This window comes from Ranitomeya imitator, chromosome 3 (assembly GCF_032444005.1).
Source record: "Ranitomeya imitator isolate aRanImi1 chromosome 3, aRanImi1.pri, whole genome shotgun sequence".
Lineage (NCBI taxonomy): Eukaryota > Metazoa > Chordata > Amphibia > Anura > Dendrobatidae > Ranitomeya > Ranitomeya imitator.
In genome coordinates, this window is record NC_091284.1 from 30,507,060 (window position 1) to 30,531,648 (window position 24,589).

General features: G+C 48.6%; 1 protein-coding gene and 1 pseudogene across 9 annotated transcripts in view; both read left to right on the forward strand.

Annotated features, from left to right (window-relative positions):
• The window catches only part of PRDM15 (PR/SET domain 15), a 48,577-nt gene that overhangs the window by 22,122 nt on the left and 1,866 nt on the right, over positions 1-24,589 (forward strand). For 4 of the 9 annotated variants that reach the window (XM_069760691.1, XM_069760696.1, XM_069760692.1 and 1 more), the window contains exons 17-24: positions 92-255; positions 4,741-4,820; positions 4,893-5,012; positions 5,229-5,360; positions 7,821-7,902; positions 8,092-8,272; positions 9,050-9,124; positions 13,482-13,685. In XM_069760691.1, coding sequence (XP_069616792.1) covers positions 92-255; positions 4,741-4,820; positions 4,893-5,012; positions 5,229-5,360; positions 7,821-7,902; positions 8,092-8,272; positions 9,050-9,124; positions 13,482-13,685 — 1,038 coding nt within the window. Of the gene's footprint in view, positions 1-91; positions 256-4,740; positions 4,821-4,892; positions 5,013-5,228; positions 5,361-7,820; positions 7,905-8,091; positions 8,273-9,049; positions 9,125-13,481; positions 13,686-24,589 lie in introns of all 9 variants that reach the window. The other 5 variants (XM_069760695.1, XM_069760697.1, XM_069760700.1 and 2 more) reach the window with 3 other exon arrangements.
• Positions 16,252-18,990, forward strand: LOC138671900 (E3 ubiquitin-protein ligase TRIM36 pseudogene; annotated as a pseudogene).

The window sequence follows — 24,589 nt, forward strand, 5'->3', positions numbered from 1 at the left end:
GGGATTACATTGGGGGGCTCTTGCATTATTGGGCGGGGGGGCTGTGTACACTTTTGATCTCCGTTCAGTCTTCCCATTTCTGCGTCTGCAGATCTCGTTCGCCCGGGGGAAGGAATACCTGAAGCACATTATGGACGTTCATGCAGAGAACGGCTATGACTGCAGTATCTGTCACAGGAGGTTTGCACTGAAAGCGACTTACCACGCCCACATGGTGATCCACCGTGAGAATCTACCGGATCCCGAGGTGCAGAAGTGAGTGCTTGTAAATTGCTGCATCCGCCCGCAGCTTCTATCGCTGTCACTATCTGTTTGCTTTGATATTGTGGGGATCGGGCATATTAATGTTGTCATGCCCAATCTCCTGTAGAGATAAGTGGCGTCCGATCCGACAGCTGCTCCTCCCCCGTCTGTCAGGACAGATGTAGACTAAAGATACCTTCACACTGAACAACATTATAACGATAGCGATCCGTGACGTTGCAGTGTCCTGGATAGCGATATCGTTGTGTTTGACACACAGCAGCGATCAGGATCCTGCTGTGCCATCATTGGTCGGAGCTAGAAGGCCAGAACTTTATTTTGTCGCTGGATCTCCCGCTGACATAGCTGAATTGGCGTGTGTGACGCCGATCCAGCGATGTGTTCACTGGTAACCAGGGTAAATATTGGGTTACTAAGTGCAGGGCCGCGCTTAGTAACCTGATGTTTACCCTGGTTACCATTGTAAATGTGAAAAAAAAAAAACACATACTCACATTCCGGTGCCTGTCACGTCCCCGGCGTCCGCTTCCCTGCACTCCTCCTGCATCCTGTGTCAGCGGCGGCCGGCCGTAAAGCAGAGCACAGCGGTGATGTCACCGCTCTGCTTTACGGCCGGCGCTTACTCAGGATGCAGGAGGAGTGCAGGGAAGCGGACGCCGGGGACGTGACAGGCACCGGAATGTGAGTAAGTGTGTTTTTTTTTTTTTTTTTTTTTACAGTTCCAATGGTAACCAGGGTAAACATCGGGTTACTAAGCGTGACCCTGCGCTTAGTAACCCGATGGTTACCCTGGGACTTCGGCATCGTTGGTCGCTGGAGAGCTGTCTGTGTGACAGCTCTCCAGCGACCACACAAGGACTTTCCAACGATCACGGCCAGGTCGTATCGCTGGTCGTGATCGTTGGAAAGTTGCTGAGTGTGACGGTACCTTAATAATAATAATAATCTTTATTTATATAGCGCCAACATATTCCGCAGCGCTTTACAGTTTAACAGTTTCAAACACAAAAGTCATAAGTAACAACGTTAACAATACAATAATTAAAGCAAAATAAGACGACCCTGCTCGTGAGAGCTTACAATCTACAATGAGGTGGGGGAGATGCAAAGTACAGGTGTGTATTTACAATGATGTATTTACAATGATGGTCCAGCCATCTTCAGGGGGTGGGGAATAGATGGGGATAGTGAATGGGCTACACACAAACATAACATAACTTTGATTAGTGAACGTGATAGGCCGCTCTGAACAAATGTGTTTTGAGCGAGCGCCTAAAACTATGCAAATTATGGATGGTCCTAATATCTCGGGGTAGAGCATTCCAGAGGATTGGCGCAGCACGGGAGAAGTCTTGGAGTCGGGAGTGGGAGGTACGGATTAGTGCAGAGGTTAGCCGAAAGTCATTTGCAGAGCGCAGTGGTCTGTTAGGCTGATAGACAGAAATGAGGGAGGAGATGTATGGGGGCCGCACTGTGGAGAGCTTTGTGGGTGAGAACAAGTACTTTGAATTGTATCCTGTAATGAATGGGCAGCCAGTGTAACGACTGGCGAAGAGCGGACGCGTCCGAGTAACGATTAGCCAGATGGACGACCCTGGCTGCTGCATTAAGGATGGACTGGAGAGGGGAAAGTCGAGTGAGGGGGAGGCCAATTAATAGAGCGTTACAGTAGTCCAGGCGGGAGTGGATCAGGGCGACCGTGAGGGTTTTAGCTGTCTCCATGGTGAGAAAAGGGCGGATTCTAGAAATGTTCTTTAGGTGTAAGCGGCACGAGCGGGCAAGAGATTGTATATGGGAGATGAAGGAGAGATCGGAGTCAAACATAACACCCAGACAGCGCGCCTGCTGCCGGGGTGTTATTATGGTGCCACCCACGGAGAGGGAAATGTCAGATTTAGGGAGGTTAGTAGATGGTGGGAGCAGAAGAAGTTCAGTTTTGGAGAGGTTGAGTTTCAGATAGAGAGCGGACATGATGTTGGAGACTGCGGACAGACAGTCAGTGGCATTCTGTAGTACAGCGGGGGTAAGGTCAGGGGATGACGTATATAGTTGTGTGTCGTCGGCATAAAGATGGTACTGAAAGCCAAATCTGCTGATGGTCTGTCCAATTTGGGCCGTGTAGAGAGAGAACAGAAGGGGGCCAAGGACTGAGCCCTGAGGTACCCCAACAGTGAGACCTTAAGGACGGGGTCAGTGATCCTTTTTTCACTGAGCTCTGCAGGTTCATGTAGAAGGGTGAGGAGACGGGCGGCCGCTCACTGCTTCCATGGTCTTCATAAACCAGCACTAGATGAATGGAGAGAGAATATTTATGGAAAAGATGTCTGTATCCTAAAGCCCCGTGATGTCATGTACGACTGTATGAGGTCATGTCATATCTGGCTCACAGTCTCCGGTCCAGTTGTTGGATGGTCTGAGGTCCAGGCCCTGTGCAGCCACTCATAGTCTCCCCTCCATGTCCCCGCTTGTTGTGACACCGGTCTTGTGTCTCCGCTCGTTGTGTCTCAGCTCGTTGTGACGCCGCTCTTGTGATTCCGTTCGTTGCATCTCCGTTCATTGCGTCTCCGCTCGTTGCGTCTCCTTTTGTTGTGTCTTCGCGTGTTGCGTCTCTGCTCGTTGCGTCTCCGCTCGTTGCGTCGCCGCTCTTTTCTCCACTCGTTGTGACGCTGCTCTTGTGTCTCTGCTCGTTGTGTCGCCGCTCTTGTGTCTCCGTTCTTGTCTCCGCTCGTTGTGACTCTGCTCCTTGTGACTCTGCTCGTTGTGTCTCCGTTCATTGTGTCTCCGTTCGTTGCGTCTCCGTTCATTACATCTCCGCTCGTTGCATCTCCGTTTGTTGTCTTCGCACGTTGCGTCTCCGTTCGTTGTGTCTTCGCGCGTTGCGTCTCCGCTCGTTGCATCTCCATTCGTTGTGTCTTCACTCATTGCGTCGCCGCTCTTGTGTCTCCGCTCTTCTGTCTCCGCTCGTTGTGACGTCGCTCTTGTCTCCGTTTGTTGCGTCTCCGCGCGTTGTCTCCGCTTGTTGTGACGCCACTCTTGTGTCTCCGCTTGTTGTGACACCACTCTTGTGTCTCCGTGTGCTGCGTCGCTGCTCGTTGTGACTCTGCTTGTTGCGTCGCTGCTCGTTGTGACGCCGCTCTTGTCTCCCCTTGTTGTGTCTCCGCTTGTTGTGTCTCCGCCCATTGTGTCTCCACTCGTTATGATGCTGCTCTAGTCTCCGCTCAATGTGTCTCCCCTCTTGTGTCTCCGTTTGTTGCGTCTCTGCTCGTTGCGTCTCTGCTCGTTGCGTCTCTGCTCGTTGTGTCTTTGCGCGTTGCGTCGCCGCTCGACTCCACTCGTTGCGTCGCCGCTCGCTGTGTCTCTGCTCGCTGTGACTCTGCTCGTTGTGACCCTGCTCGTTGTGTCTCCGTTCGTTGCGTCGCCGCTCTTGTCTCCGCTCGTTGTGACGCCTCTCGTTATGTCTCCGCTCGTTGTGTCTCTGCTCTTGCGTCTCTGCTCATTGCATCGCCGCTCTTGTGTCTCCGATCGTTGTGACGCCTCTCTTGTGTCTCCTCTTGTTGCGATGCCGCTCTTGCATCTCCACTTGTTGTGTCTCCACTTTTTGTGACGCCGCTCTTTTGTCTCCGCTTGTTGTGACGCCGCTCTTGTGTCTGTGTGCTGCATCGCTGCTCATTGTGACTCTGCTCGTTGCGTCTCTGCTCGTTGCGTCTCTGCTCGTTGCGTCTCTGCTCGTTGCGTCTCTGCTCGTTGCGTCTCTGCTCGTTGCGTCTCTGCTCGTTGCGTCTCTGCTCGTTGCGTCTCCGTTTGTTGTGTCTTCGCGCGTTGCGTCTCTGCTCTTGTCTCCACTCGTTGTGACGCCGCTCTTGTGTCTCCGCTCATTGTGACTCTGCTCGTTGCGTCGCCGCTCTTGTCTCCACTCGTTGTGATGCCTCTCGTTATGTCTCCGCTCGTTGTGTCTCTGCTCTTGCGTCTCTGCTCATTGCATCGCCGCTCTTGTGTCTCCGATCGTTGTGACGCCGCTCTTGCATCTCCACTTGTTGTGTCTCCACTTATGATACCGCTCTTGTCTCCGCTTGTTGTGACGCCGCTCTTGTGTCTCTGTGTGCTGTGTCGCTGCTCGTTGTGACTCTGCTTGTTGCGTCGCTGCTCGTTGTGATGCCGCTCTTGTGTCTCTACTCGTTATGTCGCTGCTCTTGTGTCTCCGCTCGTTGCGTCGCTGCTCGTTGTGACGCCGTTCTTGTCTCCACTCGTTTTCTCCGCTCGTTGTGTGTCCGCTCGTTATGACACTGCTCTAGTCTCCGCTCGTTGTGATGCTGCTCTTGTGTTTCCGCTCGTTGTGACTCCGCTCGTTGTGACTCTGCTGTTGCGTCACTGCTCGTTACGACGACGCTCTTGTGTCTCCGCTTGTTGCGACGCCGCTCTTGCATCTCCCCTTGTTGTGTCTCCGCTTGTTGTGACGCCGCTCTTGTGTCTCCGCAGGTACATTCACCCGTGTGAGGTTTGTGGTCGGATTTTCAATAGTATCGGAAACCTGGAGAGACACAAACTCATCCACTCAGGTAATGTCTCTGCCACCTCTGGTGTCGTCCCCGGATGTCGCCGACGAGTCTGTGACTAAACCTTTCTTTCAGGGGTGAAGAGTCACGGCTGTGAACAATGCGGGAAGTCATTTGCCAGGAAGGACATGTTGAAAGAACACATGAGGGTCCACGACAACATCCGGGAATATTTGTGTGCAGAGTGCGGGAAAGGTAACGGATGGAGTGCCATCGTGTCCACATGACAACTCTTCATGTCAGGCGCTGTCATAGGGACATGGTATAGATTAACGTGCACCTAAATATTCCCAAGCAGTTGTGCTCTGTCCTTCTGCAGCCCGTTTTAAGCCCAACCTCTGGCATATATAGGACCCTCAGTGTCATTCCTGGCAGTTCTATGGTTTATCGTCATTTCCGTTCTTTCCTCAGGGATGAAGACTAAGCACGCGCTGCGGCACCACATGAAGCTGCACAAGGGGATCAAAGAGTACGAGTGCGTCGAGTGCCACCGGAAGTTTGCCCAGAAGGTGAACATGCTGAAACATTACAAGCGGCACACAGGTGAGGAGCGTGCACCCATCAGCCGTGATGTTGGTACCATCAACTGGGGAAGGGAATGCCACTGACAGTCCGGTGATGATGGCGCCTGTCAGCGGGTTGTTGCAGGTCGTGAGTAAAGATCCCGGTATGTGGTGAGGCGGTAGGGGGTTCCCGGTGTGCAGCGGATTTTGTAGGGGAGGAAACCCATTGTGTGGCAGGTCTTGTGGTGGTGGTGGTTCGCAATGTGTGGCAGGGCTTGTGGGGTATTCCCACCCAGTATGCAGTGGTCAATCACCATCAAAAGGGATTCAAGGAAGGACAAATGGTGGACTATCAGCAGGGTGATGGGCAACCAAAGCTCACTGATTGGTGTGAAAAGTAGCCCATCTGATCCAATGCCAGAGAAGAGTGTGCCCCGAATTACTGAAGAAGTTACGGCTATTGTAGAAAGGTGTCAGGACTGGCACTGCATCACAGCTATGATAGATAATCTGTCAGGACTCGCACAGCATCGCAGCTATGATAGATGTTAGGACTCGCACAGCATCGCAGCTATGATAGATGTCAGGACTCGCACAGCATCACATCTATGATAGATGTAAGGACTGGCTGTGTATCACAGCTATGATAGATGTCAGGACTTGCACAGCATCGCAGCTATGATAGATGTCAGAACTCGCACAGCATCGCAGCTATGATAGATGTCAGGACTGGCTGTGTATCACAGCTATGATAGATGTCAGGACTCGCACAGCATCGCATCTATGATAGATGTCAGAACTCGCACAGCATCGCAACTATGATAGATGTCAGGACTGGCTGTGTATCACAGCTATGATAGATGTCAGGACTCGCACTGCATCACAGCTATGATAGATGTCAGGACTCGCACAGCATCACATCTATGATAGATGTAAGGACTGGCTGTGTATCACAGCTATGATAGATGTCAGGACTCGCACAGCATCACATCTATGATAGATGATGTCAGGACTGGCACTGCATCACAGCTATGATAGATGTCAGGACTGGCACTGCATCGCAGCTATGATAGATGTCAGGACTGGCACTGCATCACAGCTATGATGGATGTCAGGACTCACACAGCTATGATGGATGTCAGGACTCGCACTGCATCACAGCTATGATAGATGTCAGGACTCACACAGCTATGATGGATGTCAGGACTCGCACTGCATCACAGCGATGATAGATGTCAGGACTCGCACTGCCTCACAGCTATGATAGATGTCAGGACTCACACAGCTATGATGGATGTCAGGACTCGCACTGCATCACAGCTATGATAGATGTCAGGACTCGCACTGCCTCACAGCTATGATAGATGTCAGGACTCACACAGCATCGCAGCTATGATAGATGTCAGGACTCGCACAGCTATGATGGATGTCAGGACGTATTAAATTGCCCAGTGACGTAGTATATTGAACAGTCACATCGTATATTGCCCAGCCACGTAGTATATTGGCCAGTCACGTAGTATATTGCCCAGCTACGTAGTATATTGCCCAGCCACGTATGTCACAGGTAAAAAAATAAAAAATAAACATACTCACCTTCCGAGGGCCCCTTATAGTTCGGTCACATGACCGTGACATCATGGCAGGTCCTTCTCCCATACTATCCGTGGCACCGGGACCTGCTGCTTGTATGGAGCTATCACCGGAGCGTCGCGAAAGGTGAGTATATAATGATTTTTTTTTTTTTATTATTATTATTTTTAACATTAGATGTTTTTACTATTGACGCTGCATAGGCAGCATCAATAGTAAAAATTTGGTCACACAGGGTTAATAGCGGCGGTAATCGCTGGCATTAATCCTGTGTGAGCGGTGACTGCGGGGAGTATGAAGCGGGCGCCGACTGCTGGGGAGGGACTAATTGGACTGTGGCCGTTGCTGATTGGTCGCGGCAGCCATGACAGGCAGCTGGCGAGACCAATCAGCGACTTGGATTCCATGACAGACAGAGGCCGCGACCAATGAATATCCGTGACAGACAGACAGAAGGACAGAGACTGAAGTGACCCGTAGACAATTATATAGTAGATGTCAGGACTGGCACAGTATCACAGCTATGATAGATGTCAGGACTCGCACAGCATCGCAGCTATGATAGATGTCAGGACTCGCACAGCATCGCAGCTATGATAGATGTCAGGACTCGCACAGCATCGCAGCTATGATTGATGTCAGGACTCGCACAGCATCGCAGCTATGATAGATGTCAGGACTCGCACAGCATCGCAGCTATGATAGATGTCAGGACTCGCACAGCATCGCAGCTATGATTGATGTCAGGACTCGCACAGCATCGCAGCTATGATAGATGTCAGGACTGGCACTGCATCGCAGCTATGATAGATGTCAGGACTCGCACAGCATCGCAAACGCCTTTATGGATCGCTCTGTATAAGACTTTTATGTGATATCTTCCCCTATTTTTTATTTTTTTCCTCAGGTATCAAGGACTTTATGTGCGAGTTGTGTGGGAAAACCTTCAGTGAGAAGAACACGATGGAGACCCATAAACTGGTTCATACTGGTAAGTATATATTGCTGACGTGCCCACACGTGTGTCAGGGGTATGGCTGCTCTTCTTCAGCAGTCCGGGGCCGTTCCTGCTCCGCCATCACTGCAGGATGCCGAAGCCCTCCATATTATCACGCCCCCTGTGCATAGCCGCGCTCTCTGTAATGTGCCCGGATCTGCTGTCTCTCTCTTTCTCCTGATGTAGTGGGGCGGCAGTGGACCTGCGCCGTGTGTGATAGGAAGTACGTCACGGAGTACATGCTCCAGAAGCACGTCCAGCTCACACATGACAAGGTGGAGGCCCAGAGCTGTCATCTGTGCGGGACCAAGGTCTCCACCCGCGCCTCCATGAGCCGCCACCTGAGACGCAAGCACCCCGAGGTAGGACTCCTTCCCCACCCCCATCAGTATTAAGCACGTCTACACGGGTTGGGCGATCAATGTATGACCTCTAGATGGCCATCCGATCCCGCAAACGTGCGTCCTGTGCCCCCATAACCTGTGCATGACCACTGCTCCATTCTATGGGTGCTGTCACATGTGCGTCTTCCCCTCTCATAGACCCATAGAGCGTTGGTCACAAATGTGCACTACACATAGTAAAATGCCATCCGCCACTAGTTTTTGCTGGATTCGCAACAAGCAAACCTCTGCAAATTCCCATTTTTGGTTAAGTCCATAGGTTTTCAAAAATTGTATTCTAGATGGAAATGATTAAATTCTGCCTACCTGCAGCCACCACTAGAGGGAGCTGAGGAGCTGATCGCATACTATGTTATTAAACGAGTTCAATGTCTAGCAGTCGGCTCCCTCTAGTGGTGGCAGGCAGAATTTAATCATTTTGCTTTTGATGGCTTTGTAGGAGATTTTGAGCTCCAAGTGCACTAAAGAATGAAATTTAAGATCTTGATTTTGGCTCAGATCTATATAGAGATTTGCTTTCTAAAGTTTTGCATAGTTTTTGGGCATGCACATGGTTTTATCAGAAATTGATTGCCACCCCCCTCCCCCCACAATCTGTGCCATGCAGTGCGGCTGAGCTTTGCCCAGGTTACAGACCCCCCCCCCAGCCTGCCCTCTAATGCACCTTTTACCCTGCGCCTTTATAATAAAACTATCCATGGAAAGATTTAATAAGATGAACCTAATCCACATCAGGTCCTTTCTTTGCGGATAGAAGATTTGAGCGATCTACAAGAGCACACGGCCATCGACGAAACCTCGGTCGTCCAGGTAAAGCTGTACAAGGCGCTGCGCCCGCCTGGGGCACAGACCTGCCGTCTCCTCTCTGCTCGTGGTCTCCTATACACAAGCTCCTGATCAGATGCTGGTGACACTTTTTGGAGGGGTATTAAAGGGGGATTCCAGCCTTTGTTGTCAACGTTGGACTGTCACGTTGGCGACTCGCTGGTGCACTGTGGCCCCTTTTGGTGTTTTTCATGGCTGCACCCAGGGGACCCGAGTCCTTTAATGTCTGTCACTGTTTGCTCACCCCTTTAACGACTATAACCTCATCGGGTGGCATGCACCTTTTAAAGCGGTATTCCCATCTGCAAGATCCTATTCCAATATATAGTGTATACAAAATGTAGTATAGTTCTTCTGATTAGCTATGTTGCGTATCCCACGATCACTAAAAGCACTTGTAACCATGGATACCTAAGTCCTCTTTCGCACTTCCGTCGGGCGTCGTAATACGTTGTTGTGACGTATCGACGGACTTTTTTAAAAAAATAGTGAAAAACGCGTGTAATGCACCCAGTGTAATGACGGATGCGTCGTGAGAAAGAGACAGAGATTTTATCCCCGGGTTGGAAAATGCTTCAGGCTGCTCAAATGTTTTCTCAAAAAACAACGTATCTCAACGGGAGCTCAAAGACGCAAGTGTGAAAGAGGTAGTTACTGCAATGCCCTGCCCATGGCATAAGCAACATAACTAATCAGAAGAACTATACTACGTTTCTAATTGGAGGTATTTGCTAATATTATTATTGCTACACCTACTACAGGATAGGATGTTGGAAATGGGAATACCCCTTTAAAAATGCATTAAAAAGATTTCCTATTGTGTGCCCCATAAGGATGTCATGTGTATGTATGTACAGTGGGGCAAAAAAGTATTTAGTCAGTCAGCAATAGTGCAAGTTCCACCACTTAAAAAGATGAGAGGCGTCTGTAATTTACATCATAGGTAGACCTCAACTATGGGAGACAAACTGAGAAAAAAAAATCCAGAAAATCACATTGTCTGTTTTCTTAACATTTTATTTGCATATTATGGTGGAAAATAAGTGTTTGGTCAGAAACAAAATTTCATCTCAATACTTTGTAATATATCCTTTGTTGGCAATGACAGAGGTCAAACGTTTTCTGTAAGTCTTCACAAGGTTGCCACACACTGTTGTTGGTATGTTGGCCCATTCCTCCATGCAGATTTCCTCTAGAGCAGTGATGTTTTTGGCTTTTCGCTTGGCAACGCGGACTTTCAACTCCCTCCAAAGGTTTTCTATAGGGTTGAGATCTGGAGACTGGCTAGGCCACTCCAGGACCTTGAAATGCTTCTTACGAAGCCACTTCGTTGCCCTGGCGGTGTGCTTTGGATCATTGTCATGTTGAAATACCCAGCCACGTTTCATCTTCAATGCCCTTGCTGATGGAAGGAGGTTTGCACTCAAAATCTCACGATACATGGCCCCATTCATTCTTTCATGTACCCGGATCAGTCGTCCTGGCCCCTTTGCAGAGAAACAGCCCCAAAGCATGATGTTTCCACCACCATGCTTTACAGTAGGTATGGTGTTTGATGGATGCAACTCAGTATTCTTTTTCCTCCAAACACGACAAGTTGTGTTTCTACCAAACAGTTCCAGTTTGGTTTCATCAGACCATAGGACATTCTCCCAAAACTCCTCTGGATCATCCAAATGCTCTCTAGCAAAATTCAGACGGGCCCGGACATGTACTGGCTTAAGCAGTGGGACACGTCTGGCACTGCAGGATCTCAGTCCATGGTGGCGTAGTGTGTTACTTATGGTAGGCCTTGTTACATTGGTCCCAGCTCTCTGGAGTTCATTCACTAGGTCCCCCAGCGTGGTTCTGGGATTTTTGCTCACCGTTCTTGTCATCATTCTGACCCCTCGGGGTGGGATTTTGCGTGGAGCCCCAGATCGAGGGAGATTATCAGTGGTCTTGTATGTCTTCCATTTTCAAATTATTGCTCCCACTGTTGATTTCTTCACTCCAAGCTGGTTGGCTATTGCAGATTCAGTCTTCCCAGCCTGGTGCAGGGCTACAATTTTGTTTCTGGTGTCCTTTGACAGCTCTTTGGTCTTCACCATAGTGGAGTTTGGAGTCAGACTGTTTGAGGGTGTGCACAGGTGTCTTTTTATACTGATAACAAGTTTAAACAGGTGCCATTACTACAGGTAATGAGTGGAGGAAAGAGGAGACTCTTAAAGAAGAAGTTACAGGTCTGTGAGAGACAGAAATCTTGATTGTTTGTTTCTGACCAAATACTTATTTTCCACCATAATATGCAAAAAAAATGTTAAAAAAACAGACAATGTGATTTTCTGGATTTTTTTTTCTCAGTTTGTCTCCCATAGTTGAGGTCTACCTATGATGTAAATTACAGACGCCTCTCATCTTTTTAAGTGGTGGAACTTGCACTATTGCTGACTGACTAAATACTTTTTTGCCCCACTGTATATATAAATGTATGTATGTGTGTATATATATATATAGATAGATAGATGGATAGATAACATTTTCTTCTTTCTCGTGTTTCAGATGAAGGACAAGGGTTTATTTGTGCCGTCCCTTTACACTGACCCTAGAACTTTGCAGGTGTCTTATGATAACCTAACCCTTTTTAAATGGAGCCCGTCAGCAGGTTTACACCCCATCCCCCTCTAACTAACTAACTAATGGGGGTGGGAGAGAGAGAGCAGTCCAGGACTCTGATATTGACAGTCATCAATGTCAAATCGTCCCGAATCGAGTGTTTGCCGCTCCTGCGCCGGCTGCTTGTAAACTGTGCACAGCGCCATACACCAAGTTGTGGCCGCTCCTGGGTACTGCAGGTCTACAGTGCTGGAGAACGACCACTACAGCGCACGGAGACTGATGACCATGGCTCTGACCGCTCCGACCATGGCTCTGACCGCTCCGACCATGGCTCTGACCGCTCCGACCATGGCTCTGACCGCTCCGACCATGGCTCTGACCGCTCCGACCATGGCTCTGACCGCTCCGACCATGGCTCTGACCGCTCCGACCATGGCTCTGACCTCTCCGACCATGGCTCTGACCTCTCCGACCATGGCTCTGACCTCTCCGACCATGGCTCTGACCCCTCCGACCATGGCTCTGACCCCTCCGACCATGGCTCTGACCCCTCCGACCATGGCTCTGACCCCTCCGACCATGGCTCTGACCCCTCCGACCATGGCTCTGACCCCTCCGACCATGGCTCTGACCCCTCCGACCATGGCTCTGACCCCTCCGACCATGGCTCTGACCCCTCCGACCATGGCTCTGACCCCTCCGACCATGGCTCTGACCCCTCCGACCATGGCTCTGACCGCTCCGACCATGGCTCTGACCACTACAGCGCACGGAGACTGAAGAACATGGCTCCATACATTTACATCTGGTAGTATTTGCCGGGGATGAAAGTATCTGATTAGAGGGGATGACTGGCGTCGGACCCTCCACATCACACCGTTAATGAGAATTTATCCCAGGACCCCTTTAATTATTGTATGACCGAGGTATCCAAGTTTTATTTAATCCTCTTTGCACCTCGATTAAAACTGAAAAAAAATCTTTAAGTGCAATATCCCTGGCGCTGGACTACCGCAGCCCCCTCTTAGTAGTCACAGTCCCCCGACTCGGTCCATAAAGGGATATCCCCTCTGTACAGGATCAAGGAGTCCATGTTTTACCCTGCCCACCTTGCACACAGATATATTTCGGCTGCTCTATGCTTCACCTACACAGTGCGATCAGTAGATTTGAGGTGATCTTACCTGCTGACAGTCTCCATTTTTAAAGGGTCAACGTCAGAGCAATGACTTTCTGACGCGACATACATACACGTGAGAGAATGGCATCGGTGTAGTCTGAGATCTCGGTCCGTGGCTTCGTACAAAGCTCGGGATGCTTTGGTGCAATCATAGATTGCTGGATGTCGTCACATTTTCAGCAACCGATTTTTCATTTTTGGATCTGACTTGTCAGAAGAGTATTTTAGCAGAACTTTTCCCCTTTTTTTAAATGTCTATGGTGGATGTTCACTTTTCCTGCAAATATGCCCAATATTCTGTGCTGATGATTACTTATACAGAGCTCCAAAACCTCTGCGCAGAATGGAATGATGGATTTCTGGCTGCCTGCGGCCACCACTAGAGGGCGCCTGCTGCATACACCCGTCCATTGGACCGTGGAATACTTTAGAATGCAGTGAGCTCCCCCTGGTGGTGGCTGCAGGATGTTACCGTGTCTGCAGGGGATCCGGCCCACCTTCTCAGTGTAGGAAGATTCTGTGCTGGGGTTTCCCTGTAATGTGGATGGTTCTGTCTTCTCGCAGCCAGAACTAGATGAAGACGATGAAGAAATGCAGAGAAGTAAACCGCTGCGGCTGGTGAGCGTTCACATGGAGCAGGACAAGGATGGCGCCGGGGAGGACGATCCGGGGCACGGGGACCCTGAGTTTGCACAGTATAGTAACAAGGAGGTGGAATACAGCGGCACCGGAGAGGAGGACGGCTCGGCTGTAGAGACCCTGCAACAGGTCAGTGACCACCCTGCGCTCTACTGTCACTTCAGTGTCTCAGGGCTGCCACTAGGAATTTCGGGACCCAATGCTGGCAAATTTTTGGGGGTCCCCTTGAGACTCTGCCCAGGCTCCAACCCATCCCCGCCTCCTCCCCTCGAACCTTCCATAGTCCCACCGCCCTCTCATAGAAAAACTCCACTTCTTGCACCACGTCCTCACCAATCACATTAACAGTTCCCATCACCAGGTCACTTACATAGCCAGCAGCTCTTGTTTTGGCCAAAAGATTTTTTAAGCCACCACCACAACAAGGTAGACTCTTTTGGCCAAGCACTACTCTACTCTATCCTTTTAAACGTTTGTTAAAATATGTAATACAAGTTAGGTATTTTTTAATTTTTAAAATGACCAATAATATCACATACAAGGGACAAATACCACCGCACCATGACCAGATCACATATTACCACCGTATAGTGACCTACAATACCACATACAAGGGACAAATACCACCACATCATGACCAGATACCATATTACCACCACATAGTGACCAATAATACCACATACAAGGAACAAATACCACCACACCATTACCAGATCATATATTACCACCACATAGTGACCTACAATACCATATACAAGGGACAAATGCCACCGCACCATGACCAGACACAGTATTACTACCACAGTGACCTATAATATCACATACAAGGAACAAATGCCACCGCACCATGACCAGATCACATATTACCACCACATAGTGACCAAATAATAGCACATACAAGGAACAAAAACCACCACACCATGGCCAGACAACAGATTACTACCACATAGTGACCGAATACTACAATACTGATCATTAATTAAAAAAATCACAAATACTAATATCACCATAAGTGCCATTATACACAGGAGATGTGTACTTAGTTTACAGTGTCTGTGTAAAGGTAATACAGTGATCACTGGTGACATTATACAGGTAATACAGTGATCACCAGTGATATACACAGGAGCTCTGTATATAGTGTTAGTGTACAGGTAATACAGTGATCACTGGTGACATTATACACAGAAGCTCTGTATATAGTGTTAGTGTACAGGTAATGCAGTGATCACTGGTGACATTGTACACAGGACCTCTGTGTATAGTGTACATGTAATATACGGATCACCGGTGACATTATACACAGGAGCTCTGTATATAGTGTTAGTGTACAGGTAATAGTGATCACTGGTGACATTATACACAGGAGCTCTGTATATAGTGTTAGTGTACAGATATTGCAGTGATCACTGGTGACATTATACACAGGAGCTCTGTATATAGTGTTAGTGTACAGGTAATGCAGTGATTACTGGTGACATTGTACACAGGACCTCTGTATATAGTGTACATGTAATATACGGATCACCGGTGACATTATACACAGGAGCTCTGTATATAGTGTTAGTGTACAGGTAATACAGTGATCACTGCTGACATAATACACAGAAGCTCTGTATATAGTGTATAGTGTACATGTAATATACGCATCACCGTTGACATTATACACAGGAGCTCTGTATATAGTGTTAGTGTACAGGTAATGCAGTGATCACTGGTGACATTGTACACAGGAGCTCTGTATATAGTGTTAGTGTACTGGTAATGCAGTGATCACTGAAATTGTACACAGGAGCTCTGTATAAAGTGTACATGTAATGTACGGAGCTTTGTATATAGTGTCAGTGTACAGATAATACAGGGATCGCTGGTGACATTGTACACAGGACCTCTATATAGTATACAATGTATAATGTTAGTGTACAGGTAACACATTGACTCACTAGTGATGTCTCTAGGTGAAGTCCTTCATCTTCGCTTTTCATCTTCATCCAGCACAGACCACCATCACTTCTTCCAGTCAGGGCTCTTCTCTGCAGGAAATAACAGTTATCTATAACACCAGCTGCAGAACACATTACTTAATTTTTTCCCAACTTCTACACAATACCTAGCACTGCCGCCGTCGAGCGTGCGGCTTCATGTATTTCTATGCAGCTGAACGCTCCGGTCCCGAGTGCCGGTAGCAGTACCGGGTATTGATGCGAGAGACTCGCATCACACTCGCAAGTGTGACCTTGGCCGTTAAAGCCGTATTGGACTCCTTTCAATACTTAGCAAAACAATGGCCCTGTTCTAATGCAGTCCACTTCTCTTTCATGGAGACATTTCATGTTGGTAGCATCATAGAACCCCACATTTCATTTTTCATAGTCGAGGCAAACCACTGGGCAGTTATAGAGCGCAGTGTTCGTACAGGGTACAGACGTGTCCCTGTAATCGCTCCTGTGCCGCGCTTCTTAGGTGTATTACAACGGCCCCTGCTCGTTCACTGTTGCATCACAGTTGTCGCATAGAATACCGGGCTCTGGAAGTTCCTGACCGCGGCCCGTTCTGTCTCTGGGACTAAAAATGTGGTGACCGCTCAAGAGGATGGAGATTCAGCTGCTTCCGGAGGCTGGGGACAGCAAAGTCGCCATCAAAAATATTGAGCGTGAGCTTTTATGTCTTGCTTGTAAGGAGTTATACACACATCAACTGATTTTTACCATGTCAGCACAGCATCTATTACAAGTGTGTGTCAAGGAGCTGCTCTTCGTGTCTCTGGAGAACTCCACAGATGTGAGCTCCGAAACGTCATCACCTGGAAGCCCCCCCATCCCCATGCAGTCACCCAGCATAGAAAGAATCGACAGACTTCTTAGATAAGGGTCTAAGCGCAATTCTGTAACCCATAGAATTACTTCATTGTCGTGTCCCGGCTGTTTACGTGATGTGGACCTTGGAGAGAGAGGAATGAATGGTCTTTTTCAGAACTTTACTTTGGAATTTATAGTAGAACGCTACAGACAGGCGGCTCGAGCAGCTACTGCCATCATGTGTGACTTTTGCAAACCTCCAGTCCAAGAATCTACAAAGAGCTGTTTGGATTGCAGCGCCAGCTTCTGCAATGAGTGCTTCAAGATCAACCATCCCTGGGGACCATCAAAGCCCAGCATGAATATGGTGCCCCTACAACAAGCTTCAGACCTAAAGTGCTCATGTGTCCTGAACACGAGTCGGAGAAGGTGAACATGTATTGTGAAATCTGCAGAAGACCGGTTTGTCATTTGTGTAACCTCTCAGGTTCACATGCAAACCACAGAGTGACGACCATGACAAACGCCTACAAAACGCTGAAGGAGAAGCTTACAAAGGGTATCGGATATCTTATCAGCAAAGAGAGTCAAGTGAAGACCCAGATAACAGAACTGGAGATTTTAATCAGAAGAACTGAGAGCAATGGAGACCGAGCTGTCCAAGAGGCTACCTACAACTTTGATAAACTATTTAATATTTTGGAAGATAGGAAAGCGTTTGCGCTGCTATCTATAAAGAGCTCCCAGTCTTCTAGATTAGAGAAACTGCAGAGTCAGCTGGAAGAATATCAGGGCCTCCTGGAGAATAATGGTCTGGTGGGATATGCACAAGAAGTCTTGAAGTAAACTGATCACTCCTGCTTTGTTAAAACTGCAAAACGACTACAGACCAGAATTCAGAAAGCTTTAGTATCTTTGAAAACTTTCCACCCAGCTGCAAATTCCACCTTTGAAGACTATTTGGTTGATATTTCTAAGGGAGAAGGCTTATTGAAGGACTTGTCTTTCTCCAAAGCTCTAGAGGTACCTCAAATCAACATGGATGAGAGCAGAGTATACGACAACGCGAAGATCTGCTGGAGTCGGCCTAACGATTCAGGTTTCACTGACGGCTATATTCTGGAGTACAGGAAACTTGATAAAAATCAAGATCCTTCATGGAATGAAATTGAAGCATCATGTCCAAGTAAAGTTGTCTCTGATCTAGACCTAAACAGCTCCTACTGCTTCCGAGTGCAGCACCCACAGCAGAGAAGTCATCCTCCAGACGCCACCTGCCTCAGTGTTCAGCTTTCTTTTTGATGATAAATGTGAATTCAACATGGGGCATCTGATGCGTAACGACAGAAGGAACACCGTGGAAAGTGTCGCCGGTCATCCCCTGTTACTCGGAGGTGAACACTTACAAGTTGGATGTTTCACGTGCCTTGATTACATTATTGGCGATGCTGGCATCACTAAGGGCAAGCATTTTGGTGCATTCTTGGTCGAGCCTTACTCGTACATGGTGAAAGTCGGAGATACATCGGATATCAAGCTGCAAGAATCGCTCCATAACACTCGTGACATTAGTAGTCCCAGATATGATCAGGACAGTGGTCACACCAGTGAAGATGTTGCCCTTGACTCATCGCAGCCTTTCACCTTGGCTACAATAGGCATGAGAAAGTTCTTTATCCCCCAAAGCATCTGTTTCCACCGGTTATGGAGAGCGTGTTCTCCCGCTGCCTGTCCCAATAAGGGTTTGCCTGGACTATGAAAAGGGAAAAGTGGGGTTCTATGATGCCCCCAACATGAAATGTCTGTATGAAAGAGAAGTGGACTGCATTGGAACAATGTATCCCGCGTTTGCCTTGATGAGCGGTGGAGCAAGTCGTTTGAACGAAGTAATTACCGAAAAATACTTGGATTATTCTCAAGAAATTGTGAGGCTCTGGCCTCTGATACAGCTAGGGGGCGCTGTTTGTTCTCCCCAGAATGTGCATGCAGACGGATGAAGTCCATAGGTGTGCATGAGAGTCACGGATTTCCAGTCAGGGTTTTCCAGGTGGCTAAAGGCCACAGGTTTGTGTGTTTAAGAACCCTGCAGTAAGGGGTATGGGTGTGTCAGGTGTCTGGCCGGGTCAGGCCAGGTGTGCGAGGTGCACATCAGTGTCAGTCTGGTGTGTGCTGGTCTGCAGAGTGCATGGAGGCAGAGGCCAGCAGAGCCAGCACCCAGGGCAGCGGAATAGCCTGGCACCCGCAGCGTACACAGAGATGCAAGTCGTCCATGGTACTGGTCTCTGATCTGGACAGTCCTGTGCCCGGAGGTGGATGTCCTGTACCCGAAGGAGTTGGATGTGGATAGTCCTGTGCCCGGAGGTGGATGTCCTGTGCCCGAAAGAGGACTAGCATGTGCAACGATTGCAAACAGGTGGATATGGTGCCCGGCTGCTATCCGGAGGATATCCTGAACTGTGTACGACTGTGTGAGTAAAGAGACTGTAAATAGACTGTGATACAGCGATGCAGAACACCCACGAGAACTAGTCAGAGGAGGGCTGGCGTGTGTAGTGTCTGCAACATATGAGGCTGTGTGTACGGAGACGTATAGAGACTGTGAGATGGCGTGTGGTCGCCCAGGGAAACTGGACAAGTCTGGCCAGTTTAGGGACCGCAAATCTAAAGCCATGTGATATGTATTGCTTTGAACTGGTGTAAACTGGTCACTGATAATATCCACTGAAGTTATATGCATTTATGTGAATTGGACATTAATGCTGTGAAGAAACACATTAAAAGAGACTTTTGTGTTTGAATTTGTGGGTCACTGCTTCTTCACTGCGTGCGATGCTACTGCAGCTTTACAAAATGTAACAACCAAGCATTTGATTGTCATTCTCTCTAATTATTGTGTAATGCTGTCCTCCATGCTTTGTTTGCACCTCATTCCCGTCATTTTAAGTGTCATTCCACCGTCTGTTTAGCTGAAGGCCACTGGAATAAGACTTCATATCTGATATAGATGTCTGAATGTCTGTCCCTTAAAATGATTCTCCTTTTTAAAGGGCTTTGTTTTTAATTTTGAAATACTCATAAAGTCTGAGTCCTGCTTCTCCGACCACTCATAGAGAGAGCCTGAGTCCTGCTTCCCCGACCATTCATAGAGAGCCTGAGTCCTGCTTCTCCGACCATTCATAGAGAGCCTGAGTCCTGCTTCCCCGACCATTCATAGAGAGCCTGAGTCCTGCTTCTCCGACCATTCATAGAGAGCCTGAGTCCTGCTTCTCCGACCATTCATAGAGAGCCTGAGTCCTGCTTCTCCGACCATTCATAAAGAGCCTGAGTCCTGCTTCTCCGACCATTCATAGAGAGCCTGAGTCCTGCTTCTCCGACCATTCATAGAGAGCCTGAGTCCTGCTTCTCCGACCATTCATAGAGAGCCTGAGTCCTGCTTCCCTGACCATTCATAGAGAGCCTGAGTCCTGCTTCTCCGACCATTCATAGAGAGCCTGAGTCCTGCTTCTCCGACCATTCATAGAGAGCCTGAGTCCTGCTTCCCCGACCATTCATAGAGAGCCTGAGTCCTGCTTCTCCGACCATTCATAGAGAGCCTGAGTCCTGCTTCTCCGACCATTCATAGAGAGCCTGAGTCCTGCTTCTCCGACCATTCATAAAGAGCCTGAGTCCTGCTTCTCCGACCATTCATAGAGAGCCTGAGTCCTGCTTCTCCGACCATTCATAGAGAGCCTGAGTCCTGCTTCTCCGACCATTCATAGAGAGCCTGAGTCCTGCTTCTCCGACCATTCATAGAGAGCCTGAGTCCTGCTTCCCTGACCATTCATAAAGAGCCTGAGTCCTGCTTCTCCGACCATTCATAAAGAGCCTGAGTCCTGCTTCTCCGACCATTCATAGAGAGCCTGAGTCCTGCTTCTCCGACCATTCATAGAGAGCCTGAGTCCTGCTTCTCCGACCATTCATAGAGAGCCTGAGTCCTGCTTCTCCGACCATTCATAAAGAGCCTGAGTCCTGCTTCTCCGACCATTCATAGAGAGCCTGAGTCCTGCTTCTCCGACCATTCATAGAGAGCCTGAGTCCTGCTTCCCCGACCATTCATAGAGAGCCTGAGTCCTGCTTCTCCGACCATTCATAGAGAGCCTGAGTCCTGCTTCCCCGACCATTCATAGAGAGCCTGAGTCCTGCTTCTCCGACCATTCATAGAGAGCCTGAGTCCTGCTTCTCCGACCATTCATAGAGAGCCTGAGTCCTGCTTCTCCGACCATTCATAAAGAGCCTGAGTCCTGCTTCTCCGACCATTCATAGAGAGCCTGAGTCCTGCTTCTCCGACCATTCATAGAGAGCCTGAGTCCTGCTTCTCCGACCATTCATAGAGAGCCTGAGTCCTGCTTCCCTGACCATTCATAAAGAGCCTGAGTCCTGCTTCTCCGACCATTCATAGAGAGCCTGAGTCCTGCTTCTCCGACCATTCATAGAGAGCCTGAGTCCTGCTTCTCCGACCATTCATAGAGAGCCTGAGTCCTGCTTCTCCGACCATTCATAGAGAGCCTGAGTCCTGCTTCTCCGACCATTCATAAAGAGCCTGAGTCCTGCTTCTCCGACCATAGAGAGCCTGAGTCCTGCTTCTCCGACCATTCATAGAGAGCCTGAGTCCTGCTTCTCCGACCATTCATAGAGAGCCTGAGTCCTGCTTCTCCGACCATTCATAGAGAGCCTGAGTCCTGCTTCTCCGACCATTCATAGAGAGCCTGAGTCCTGCTTCTCCGACCATTCATAGAGAGCCTGAGTCCTGCTTCTCCGACCATTCATAGAGAGCCTGAGTCCTGCTTCTCTGACCACTCATAGAGAGAGCCTGAGTCCTGCTTCCCCGACCATTCATAAAGAGCCTGAGTCCTGCTTCTCCGACCATTCATAAAGAGCCTGAGTCCTGCTTCTCCGACCATTCATAAAGAGCCTGAGTCCTGCTTCTCCGACCATTCATAGAGAGCCTGAGTCCTGCTTCTCCGACCATTCATAGAGAGCCTGAGTCCTGCTTCTCCGACCACTCATAGAGAGCCTGAGTCCTGCTTCTCCGACCACTCATAGAGAGCCTGAGTCCTGCTTCTCCGACCATTCATAGAGAGCCTGAGTCCTGCTTCTCCGACCACTCATAGAGAGCCTGAGTCCTGCTTCTCCGACCACTCATAGAGAGCCTGAGTCCTGCTTCTCCGACCACTCATAGAGAGCCTGAGTCCTGCTTCCCCGACCACTCATAGAGAGAGCCTGAGTCCTGCTTCCCCGACCACTCGTAGAGAGAATCTCTGTTTCCTGCTTCCTCACCAAGGGCGTAAGGACCGATAGGTCATAGGCCCACTGGCGCCAGCAGAAACTTCAACTGGATGTGCTCCCTCAGACGTACATCCAGCTGAAGTGTATTGAAGCGCACAGGCCTGTGCACGACAGTTCACGCTACCGGCCAATCAGAGGTCAGCAGCAGATGTGCACGTGATGGGGTATATGGCGGTGACATAGGAGCAAAGGGAAGGTGACTATTATTTAAAAAAAAAAAAAAAAAATCAGTGTCCATACTAGTACATTGATGACTATGGGGTGCATTATACTTTATGGATGACTATGGGAAGCATTTTACGACATGGGGGTGCATTATGCTTCTTTGTTAGAGCCCCATTACTTCTATGCATGGCCTTGTGGGTATAATTATTTTCTTCTATACATTAAAGAACAGCGACAGAACGAAGGACGTATACCAGGATGGGAGACATATAGCAGAATGGGCAATATATATTCCAAGATGGGGCCAGGGTGAGGGACATATATATGTATATATATAAATGTGTTCAGAACAATTATCAATGTAAATCAATGTGAATATCCCATGGAGGTCTGGATTTGGAATGATACTCAAAATCAAAGTGGAAAATGAAGTTACAGGCTGATCCAACTTCAGTAGAAATGCCTCAGGACAAGGAAAAGATGCCCAGTAGTGTGTGTGGCCTCCATGTGCCTGTATGACCTCCCTACAACGCCTGGACATGCTCCTGATGAGGCGGCGGATGGTCTCCTGAGGGATCTCCTCCCAAACTTGGACCAAAGCATCCGCCAACTCCTGGACAGTCTGTGGCGCAACGTGATGTTGGTGGATGGAGCGAGACATGATGTCCCAGATGTGTTCAATCGGCTTCCGGTCTGGGGAACGGGCGGGCCAGTCCATAGGTTCAATGCCTTCATCTTGCAGGAACTGCTGACACACTCCAGCCACATGAGGTCTGGCATTGTCCTGCATTAGGTGGAACCCAGGGCCAACCGCACCGGCATATGGTCTCACAAGGGGTCTGAGGATCTCATCTCGGTACCTAATGGCAGTCAGGCTACCTCTGACGAGCACATGGAGGGCTGTGCGGCCCTCCAAAGAAATGCCACCCCACACCATTACTGACCCACTGCCAAACTGGTGATGCTGAAGGATGTTGCAGGCAGCAGATCGCTCTCCACGTTGTCTCGAGACTCTGTCACGTCTGTCACATGTGCTCAGTGTGAACCTGCTTTCACCTGTGAAGAGCACAGGGCGCCAGTGGCGAATTCGCCAATCCTGGTGTTCTGTGGCAAATGCCAAGTGTCCTGCACGGTGTTGGGCTGTGAGCACAACCCCCATCTGTGGACGTTGGGCACTCAGATCATCCTCATGGAGTCCGTTTCTAACAGTTTGTGCAGACATATGCACATTTGTGGCCTGCTGGAAGTCATTTTGCAGGGCTCCGGCAGTGCTCCTCCTGTTCCTCCTTGCACAAAAGCTGAGGTAGCCATCCTGCTGCTGGGTTGTTGACCTCCTACGGCCCCTTCCACGTCTCCTGGTGTACTGGCCTGTCTCCTGGTAGCGCCTCCAGCCTCTGGACACTACGCTGACAGACACAGCAAACCTTCTTGCCACAGCTCGCATTGATGTGCCATCCTGGATGAGCTGCACTACCTGAGCCACTTGTGTGGGTTGTAGAGTCCGTCTCATGCTACCACGAGAGTGAAAGCACAACCAACATTCAAAAGTGACCAAAACATCATCCAGAAAGCATTGGTACTGAGATGTGGTCTGTGGTCCCCACCTGCAGAACCATTCCTTTATTGAGGGGGTCTTGATAATTGCCAATAATTTCCATCTGTTGTCTATTCCATTTGCACAACTGCATGTGAAATTGATTGTCAATCAGTGTTGCCTCCTAAGTGGACAGAGTGATTTCACAGAAGCTTGATTTACTTGGATGTGGGGGCCCGGTCCAGATCTTGCACAGCGATCCATCAGACTCTAGTTACACCTCTGTCCCTGACCGCTCATTCAGAAAGTCTGAGTCCTGCTTCCGTGACCACTGGAAGGAAAAACTGTGAATTCTGCTTCCTTGACCACTGTTAGCGAAAGTCTATGATCCCAGCTTCCTACACAGCTCCCAATGGAAGCTTATGAGTCTTGCTTCTCCCAACCATTTTTATAGAGAGAACCTGAAAGTTAAAGGGAACCTGTCAGCAGGATTGTGCCCAGTAACTACAGACAGTGTCAGGTCGGCGCCGTTATACTGATTAAAATGATTTCTTGGTTGATGAAATCCGTCTTGTGCTTCTTTTTTTTTAATCCTTATTTTTTAGTTTTTACTTAATGATATGCTCGTGCTCCGGGCCGGGGTTCATGTATGTGGCGCTCTGATTATATATTCATAATGCAGACTGCTGACTGGTCACTGATCCCTCATTGACCCGCCCCCTAGTTTACATAATGAGTACCGTCACATACGGAATTAAAAAAAAAAAAAAAAAAACACGCTTCTGCAGTCGGGTGCCGCCGTGGCCCCGCGCTGCAGCATAATCACACGGTTACTGTGCACTTTATGCCTTTTGCAGATTTACTTGAGCGAGGGGGAAAAAAAAAGTCCTTTTGAAAATGGCGCCTGCGCAGTAGCAGCTATGGGTTTGTATAGCGATCTGACGGCTGCTGTTGCGCGGGCGCCATCTTGGAGGAGGACTTTTTTTTTTTTTCTTCTCCAGCAAGTTAACTTATTAATCATTATTATTATTCAGTGTTACTGTATTATTTTATTATTAATCATTATTATTCAGTAGTTATTAAGGATTATCATTAATCTATTAATCACTTCTAAAAAATAATCATTCATATTCATTTATTAATCATTATTCAGTATTTATTAATTATTAATATCCTATTAATCAATTATAAAAAAACTAGATTGTGGCCCG